We start from the raw sequence: 8,803 nt of genomic DNA on the forward strand, positions 1-8,803 counted from the left end.
CAGCTCTTATTAATAGCCTGTAGCTCACAGCTGCATTCAGTTTAATGGAGGCACGTTTTTTAGAGAGTAACTGTAAAGCACGGGGTTACATTTTCTTGTTAAAATATAGTCTGACGTTCCCTGAGTCACATGAGGCGTCTGTACAAAATTTTGTGATTGTAAATGCGACGGTGCGGATTCCTTTAGCGGACATACACACACACACACACACACACACACACACACACACACACATACTGTACATACACACAGCTTTAGATATTAGATGGCACCAGAGAATCTTGACAGTGTGCAGTCCGCGCGCTGTGGAAATTCAGAAGTTTGCAGTCACATTCTCACACTAGATACGGGGGAGTACCAAGCGAAAGGAAATCCTGCGTCTAGGGTGAGGGACCCCAGGGCCTACCGCCGGCCCCTGGGGTCCATCACCACCCTAGATAGGTTCTGCACCCATTGACTTTTATGGGGTTTGAGGTCTGGGTCAAGTTCAGGTGCCGAGCTGAACTTTAAACTACAGTTTGGCAGAACCCAGTGAACCCGAACATCCAGGGGTCCGCTCATCCCTACTCCCGAATACTCCCTCCAGTCACTTATCATTATGTAAAATAATTCTATACAGTAAAGTCACAACCAGACATAGAGACGGTCAATATGATTTATTTTTATGAATATTTTGTCTCAATTCCCTATCAGAATGTCTTTGTAGTGTGGGAGGAAACCGGAGAACCCGGAGGAAACCCACGCAGACACGGGGAGAACATACAAACTCCTTGCAGATGGGATTTGAAGCCAGGACCCCAGCTCTGCAAGGCTGCAGTGCTAACCACTGAGCCACCGTGCCGCCCGTATGTGGAATATGTGAGAACATCGTCTGGAGATGCACATGATGGATCTGTCTCCATGGAGCCGATGAGAATCTGTGGATCTTGATGGAAATGACCTGGAACTTGTGTAGATTTCTGGAAAGAGAAGACGACAAGATATTACATCCCATCAACAGATTCCTAAAGGAAATACAAAGGAGTTGAAGACTGGAAGAAAAGAAGCAAATTCTAATATGTACTTACATGAAGCGCAGGTCGCTCTGATCCAATCCCTCAATGGTTTATAGACTTGGACCTTCTGTCTGTAAAAAGGAAAAAACAACAATATTATATTACATGTAATATACAGATCATGGGGCGGAGAGAGAAGAGGAAATGAGGGGAACTCACCATCCGCTGTTTTGGGATGTCCACGTTCATGGTCCTTCATGCTTGGTGAGAAGTGACCAAAGAGACCAGAACAACAGGAAGATAAAGAGGATTTCTTTCCATCCTTCAAAATAATGCAGATTTCTGTGAAGAGAAAATGACAAATCATTATATCTAGTGGCATAACTAGAGTTCGATGGGCCCCGCTGTAAGATTTGGACCTGACCCCTCCCCCCAGCTTTCTCCTGCTCTACTTTACCGCTTTGCCTCAGCACCTGGCTTTTCCATGCTTTTCTATACATCTTTCCCTCAGCACCCAGCTTTCCTAATTATCTGCTATATATATTTCTCTCAGCATCCAGCTTCCCCATGCTTTGTTATACATTTTTCCATCACCACCCAGCTTTCCTATCCTCTGCTACATATCTTTCAGCACCCAGCTTTCCCATGATATCAGAACATGAGAAAGCTGAGTGCTGAGAAAAAGATGTATAGAGTAGAGCATGGGAAAGCTGGGTGCTGAGAGAAAGATGTATAGCAGAGCATGAGAAAACTGGGTGCTGAGAGAAAGATGTATAGCAGAGCATAGGAAAGCTGGGTGATGAGGGAAAGATGTATAGCAGAGCATGGGAAAGTTGGGTGGTGAAAGAAAGATGTATAGCAGAGCATGGGAAAGCTGGGTGCTGAGAGAAATATGTATAGCAGAGCATGGGAAAGTTGGGTGATGAGGGAAAGCACTTCTTTCACTCACTAACCTACTTTCCTATCCCATGCTTATATCGTTGTCCCTATTCTGGTATTATATAGCACCCTGTACCCCTAGTCCCCGCAGGGGTCCTGACCATGATCGTTCCGCCCCTGATTTTTTCATATGAATAGATTTCTAGTAAAATGAGCTGGAGATTAAAAGAAATTGCATCCTAATATTTACTTACATGAAGTACAGGTTGTTCTGATCTAATTCTTCTTTGTTTCCCAAACGTTTTTAACTTTCCTTCTACAGAGAGGAGAAAGCAGCGATTATTTCTCTGTTACATGTAATATACATATCACTGGACAGAGGCAGTGAGTGGTGACTTACCGTCCGGTGTTTGGGGGACGTCCTGTGTTTGCCCTTCATGTTAGATATTGACCAAAGCTGATGGTAACTAGAGAACAGAACAGCAAGAAGTTAAAGAGGATTTATTTTTATCTGCCTTCAAATTAGTTGTAATGAATGCAGGGTCCCTTACCTGGGCTGGAATTCAAGATGGTCTCTTCCGCTGCCCGCACCATGAACATCTTAAGATGTCATTGTGGTGCGCGTCTGAAGCAGTGGTTACGGCACAGGGGGCAGTGAGGGCTGGAGCGCAGCCAGTCAGAAATGCAACCCAGATGGAAGAAGTGGTTGCACGGGATGACTGTGAGCTGCTCTCCGATCTGATAGTCCTCTATACATATGGGACATCTCTCGCCCTCCTCCTGTGAGGTTACATTCCTTGTTGGGAGTCTCGCAATTTGGCGAGCCCTCCAGCTAACCCTACCACGCCTTCTCCTTGGCGCAGGTACATTTTGTACAGGTGGCTCCACCTGTGGCAGTGGTGGTGGGATCACAGGCTCTGCCTGCGGTTGAATAGGTGCGTTGATGGATGGTGACGGCCCGGCAGGGGCTGGTCTTAGAGGAGAACGGCTTCTTTCTCTACTCCTGCCTCTGCTGCCCTCCACTGTTGAGCTGGAGGGCCCGGCAGGGGCTGGTCTAGGAGGAGAGCGGCTTCTTTCTCTGCTCCTGCCCCTGCTGCCCTCCGCTGTTGAGCTGGAAGGCCCGGCAGGGGCTGGTCTAGGAGGAGAGTGGCTTCTTTCTCTACTCCTGCCACTGCTGCCCTCCACTGTTGAGCTGGAGGACCCGGCAGGGGCTGGTCTAGGAGGAGAGCGGCTTCTTTCTCTACTCCTGCCACTGCTGCCCTCCGCTGTTGAGCTGAAGGACCCGGCAGGGGCTGGTCTTAGAGGAGATCGGCTTCTTTCCCTGCCCTCTTGTCCCCTACGGTGTAGAGGATCTCTGGCAGGTCTTCCTCTTCTCTCAGTGACAGCATTGCTGTCTCTCTGACGTCCAGTGGTAGGTCTTCTCTGATGTCTTTCTTGAGACCTCAACCTATGGACAGTTATGGCCTGACCTATAAAGAAATGATAAATTATCATGATTATTTCCAATTTTGTCAAACATTTTTGGCCTTTAGGGTTCGGCCCATCTGCTGCTGTGGTGTTTAGGGAGAGGAGAACACTAGAAAAATTGCCTTATTTTGGACTTTAGTTTACCTGCAGTGTCTGTCCTAAAATGTGGCCCATCATACCCCATGATATCTCCTCCCAGGAATGCCCTATAGCAGAGGTCTCAAACATGCGGCTGCGGGCTGCATGCGGCCCCTCCAGGCTGCTTCTTGCGGCCCGCAGGCACGTGGACCCAGTAACGATCGCAGCTGGTGCAGGGGCCGCAGCCGTCAGCGCTTTATTTCAGATGAACGTTTTTCTGGAGCTGTGAAGTCAAGCTCTCTCTGCACAACTCAATGGCAGCCACCGGCCAATCAGGGGCAAGCAACTGACCCATTTGACCTCAGTTGCTCGCCTCTGATTGGCCAGCGGCTGCTATTGGAATAGTTGTGCAGCGAGAACTTGACTTGTGCAGCATCGGCAAAACGTTCATCTGAATTTTAGATGAAGCACTTACAATGGCTGTGAACATTACCAGGTCCAAGTGCCTGCGGACCGTATGAAGCTGGAAAGAGGATGCCGAAGGAACGGAGGACAGGTAGTAAGCAGAAAGTTTTGGTGTGTGTGTGTGTGTAGAATAGCACAACAGGGGACCAGGATGGGACATTGCTACAAGAAGAGGTCCAGTAAAGGGGACATTACTACAAGAAGAGGACCTGCATGGGCACATTGCTACAGGATGGGCACAAGGATGGGGCACATCACTTCAGGATGGGGACCAGTATGGGCACATTACTACAAGAAGGGGACAAGGATAGGCACATTACTACATAATGAGGACCACAATGGGGCACATTACTACGGGATGGGGACAAGGATGAGGCACATTACTACAAGAAGGGACAAGGATGGGCACATTACTACAGGATAGGGACAAGGTTGGGCACATTACTACAGGATAAGGACCACAATGGGGCACATTAATACGGGATGGGGCACATTACTACAAAAAGTGGACAAGAATGGGCACATGACTATAGGATGGGGACATTAGTACAGGATGGGGACAAGGATGGGCACATTATTACAAGGAGACAAGAATGGGCACATTAATACAGAATGGGGAGCAGGATAGTGACATTACTAAAAGATGAGGACCAGGACTGGAACATTACTACAAAATGTTGTCAAAAATTACTATATGGTGCCAATTGTAAAACTGCTGTATTACTTACAAAAAGGGGATCAAATATATAAAAAAAGCATAATTTTTATTTTTTTTTGCCAGCAAAAATGAGTGTGTTTGTGCATATATATAAATATATATAATATTATTTTTTTTTTATTTTTTTTTAAAACAAGAAACTATACATTTGTTACAATGAACTAACACAAGTTCAAAAACGTTGATCGAAAGCTGTATAGAAAAAAAATATGGTACCAATGAAAATGTCACTTTGTCCTGAAAAAAGTGCAGCCCCCAATTTTTTTTTTATCTGTGTGGTCTTATACCCAGCCGAGTTTGAGACCCCGGCCCTATAGGGTGTGAATATTGTCTATCATCCCCAAATATTTCACTTACCTTGATTTTGTGGTCGGCGCAGCCATGCTTCATTGTCAGCAATCAGCTGACGCAGCTCCCGGGCACTCATGTCTTAGGTACCTGAAGCTGATAGAATTTGGAGATCTGAGCTCTCCGGGGGCACCGGTATTATTGTGCCCTGATCAAAGATCAATAACAAGTAATAGGAAGTAAACACTAGATGTGGAGCACAAACTAGATCACTCTTCCAGAACCAAAGTGAAGTTTCAGCAAAAGCATCAACTCAAGAAATGGCAGTGATGTCACTGTGCGGGGGGCTTCTATACCCTCCGGGCATTCCATTCCATTATGACATCATCATGGAGAACCCCGAGCATTGTGACATCACAGCAGCCGGGCCGCCATGTTTGCTGCAACCGGTGAATGTTGTCAGAGAATGTGGAATATAAATATCCTGTTTTCTTATAATATAAATGTATATAAATCTGTGCGTTGGTAAAGACTTATATAAACAGGTTTTCTCATTGTTTGTAAATAGTAAATCTCTTGCTTGGTAGATAATATATATTTATCGTATACATTGCTAATTATTAAACATTAGATATCTATGGGGAATATCTATTATATAAAGCTCATTGTATGTATGTATGTATGTGTGTGTGTGTTTGTGTGTCCCTACTAAAGGAATTCGCACCGTCACATGTACAATCATAAAATTTTGAACAGACACTCCATTTGACTCAGGGAACATCATAGACTATATTTTTAGGGGAAATTTTAACCCCACACTTTCCAGTTATTCGCCAAAAAACCTGCCTCCATTAAAGTCAATGGAGCTGGGAGCTAAAATGCAGCCAGAACTTCAGAAGAATGTTGGCGTGTCACAATGCAGCCAGGGAAAAACACAGACAGACAGAGACAGACAAAGAGACAGACAAAGAGACAGACTTACAGGGAAAGAGACTTACAGGGAAAGAGACAGAGAAGGAGACACAGACAGTTACTATCCCGGGCAACACCGAGTACTACAACTAGTTCGTTATAATATTAGTTGTGGGTGCTACACTATTGCTAAACAATACACAATTCAACTGCTGCAGAACCTCTTCAACTGAGACTGACAGTGTGTATTATGATGTTCTGCAGCAGCTCAGGTTTGCGTCCTGTGATTCTGAGGCAGCTGAGGGGAGATATTATTTTATTCTTCTGCACAGTAGAAGCAACTTCCTATAATAGTAATGTGAAGCCCCCGACCTGTGCAGGAAGAGTTATGGAGCGTCACAACGTCCTGTATGTAAGCAGTGTGGTGACAAAGCTTGTGAGCCCCAGTGCAAGACCCCCAACAGGACCCCCAATGATCGCAGATCTGTAATAGGAGGGGTCTTTTCCTATCAGCTTTGTAATCTTTGTTGATCACCAGGGTCACCCTTCATGACAGACACAGATTTTAATAAGGGTGTCATGTGCCCAAATAATAATGTACATATACATATATACGTATATACATATACAACACTATCCATTACCTCAAGACCTCGATGTATGTGTGTGTGTGTGTGTATATACAGTACAGACCAAAAGTTTGGACACACCTTCTAATTCTAAGAGTTTTCTTTATTTTCATGACATTGAAAGCAACAAAACTATGACAGGAATGAAATACTTAACAAAAAAGTGTAAAACAACTGAAAATATGTCTTATATTCTAGGTTCTTCAAAGTAGCCACCTTTTGCTTTGATTACTGCTTTGCACACTCTTGGCATTCTCTTGATGAGCTTCAAGAGGTAGTCACCGGAAATGGTCTTCCAACAGTCTTGAAGGAGTTCCCAGAGATGATTGGCACTTGTTGGCCCTTTTGCCTTCACTCTGCGGTCCAGCTCACCCCAAACCATCTCGATTGGGTTCAGGTCTGGTGACTGTGGAGCCAAGTTCATCTGGCGTAGCACCCCATTACTCTCCTACTTAGTCAAATAGCCTTTACACAGCCTGGAGGTGTGTTGGGGGTCATTGTACTGTTGAAAAATAAATGATGGTCCAACTATACGCAAACTGGATGGAATATCATGCCACTGCAAGATGCTGTGGTAGCCATGCTGGTTCAGTATGCCTTGAATTTTGAATAAATCCTCAACAGTGTTTCCAGCAAAGCACCCCCACACCATCACACCTCCTCCGCCGTGCTTCATGGTGGGAACCAGGCATGTAGAGTCCATCCGTTCACCTTTTCTACAAAGACATGGTGGTTGGATCCAAAGATCTCAAATATGGACTCATCAGACCAAAGCACAGATTTCCACTGGTCTAATGTCCATTCCTTGTGATCTTTTGCCCAAACATTTCCTTTCTGCTTGTTGACTGTCCTTACCAGTGGTTTCCTAGCAGCTATTTTACCATGAAGGCCTGCTGCACAAAGTCTCCTCTTAACAGTTGTTCTAGAGATGTGTCTGCTGCAAGAACTCTGTGTGGCATTGACCTGGTCTCTAATCTGAGCTGCTGTTAACCTGCGATTTCTAAGGCTGGTGACTCTGACAAACTTATCCTCCACAGCAGAGGTGACTGTTGGTCTTCCTTTCCTGGGGCGGTCCTCATGTGAGCCAGTTTCCTTGTAGCATTTGATGGTTTTTGCCACTCCACGTGGGAACACTTTCAAAGTTTTCCCAATTTTTCGGACTGACTGACCTTCATTTCTTATAGTAATGATGGATGGCCACTCGCTTTTCTTTACTTAGCTACTTTTTTCTTGCCATAATACAAATTCTAAAAGTTTATTCAGTAGGACTATCAGCTGTGTATCCACCAGACTTCTGCACAACACAACTGATGGTCCCAACTCCATTTATAAGGCAAGAAATCCCGCTTATTAAACCTGACAGGGCACACCTGTGAAGTGAAGACCGTTTCTGGTGACTACCTCTTGAAGCTCATCAAGAGAATGCCAAGAGTGTGCAAAGCAGAAATCATAGCAAAAGGTGGCTATTTTGAAGAACCTAGAATAGAAGACATACAGTTAGGTCCAGAAATATTTGGACAGTGACACAATTTTCGCGAGTTGGGCTCTGCATGCCACCACATTGGATTTGAAATGAAACCTCTACAACAGAATTCAAGTGCAGATTGTAACGTTTAATTTGAAGTTTTGAACAAAAATATCTGATAGAAATTGTAGGATTTGTACACATTTCTTTACAAACACTACACATTTTAGGAGGTCAAAAGTATTTGGACAAATAAACCAAACCCAAACAAAATATTTTTATTTTCAATATTTTGTTGCGAATCCTTTGGAGGCAATCACTGCCTTAAGTCTGGAACCCATGGACATCACTAAACGCTGGGTTTCCTCCTTCTTAATGCTTTGCCAGGCCTTTACAGCCGCAGCCTTCAGGTCTTGCTTGTTTGTGGGTCTTTCCGTCTTAAGTCTGGATTTGAGCAAGTGAAATGCATGCTCAATTGGGTTAAGATCTGGTGATTGACTTGGCCATTGCAGAATGTTCCACTTTTTTGCACTCATGAACTCCTGGGTAGCTTTGGCTGTATGCTTGGGGTCATTGTCCATCTGTACTATGAAGCGCCGTCCGATCAACTTTGCGGCATTTGGCTGAATCTGGGCTGAAAGTATATCCCGGTACACTTCAGAATTCATCCGGCTACTCTTGTCTGCTGTTATGTCATCAATAAACACAAGTGACCCAGTGCCATTGAAAGCCATGCATGCCCATGCCATCACGTTGCCTCCACCATGTTTTACAGAGGATGTGGTGTGCCTTGGATCATGTGCCGTTCCCTTTCTTCTCCAAACTTTTTTCTTCCCATCATTCTGGTACAGGTTGATCTTTGTCTCATCTGTCCATAGAATACTTTTCCAGAACTGAGCTGGCTTCA

At 44.8% G+C, this 8,803-nt stretch overlaps 1 protein-coding gene across 1 annotated transcript; it reads right to left on the reverse strand.

Moving 5' to 3' along the window:
- Nucleotides 1-650: 650 nt before the first annotated feature.
- Nucleotides 651-5,195, reverse strand: LOC142244004 (uncharacterized). The gene is made up of 7 exons (XM_075316190.1): nt 4,960-5,195; nt 2,426-3,343; nt 2,275-2,341; nt 2,129-2,190; nt 1,215-1,337; nt 1,068-1,126; nt 651-959 (listed from the first exon to the last, which is right to left on the reverse strand). Exons 1-2 carry the CDS (start codon nt 5,027-5,029, stop codon nt 2,484-2,486), a joined length of 930 nt encoding a protein of 309 aa, XP_075172305.1. The 5' UTR covers nt 5,030-5,195; the 3' UTR covers nt 651-959; nt 1,068-1,126; nt 1,215-1,337; nt 2,129-2,190; nt 2,275-2,341; nt 2,426-2,483.
- Nucleotides 5,196-8,803: the final 3,608 nt, after the last annotated feature.

Source organism: Anomaloglossus baeobatrachus, chromosome 6, assembly GCF_048569485.1.
Source record: "Anomaloglossus baeobatrachus isolate aAnoBae1 chromosome 6, aAnoBae1.hap1, whole genome shotgun sequence".
Taxonomy (NCBI): domain Eukaryota; kingdom Metazoa; phylum Chordata; class Amphibia; order Anura; family Aromobatidae; genus Anomaloglossus; species Anomaloglossus baeobatrachus.

Excerpts from the sequence above, each read along its gene's own strand:
- LOC142244004 (XM_075316190.1), bottom strand. The coding sequence starts at position 5,029 with ATGAGTGCCCGGGAGCTGCGTCAGCTGATTGCTGACAATGAAGCATGG. Across the intron at positions 3,344-4,959 it reads GCGCCGACCACAAAATCAAG|GTCAGGCCATAACTGTCCAT; the intron begins GTAAGTGAAATA and ends ATTTCTTTATAG.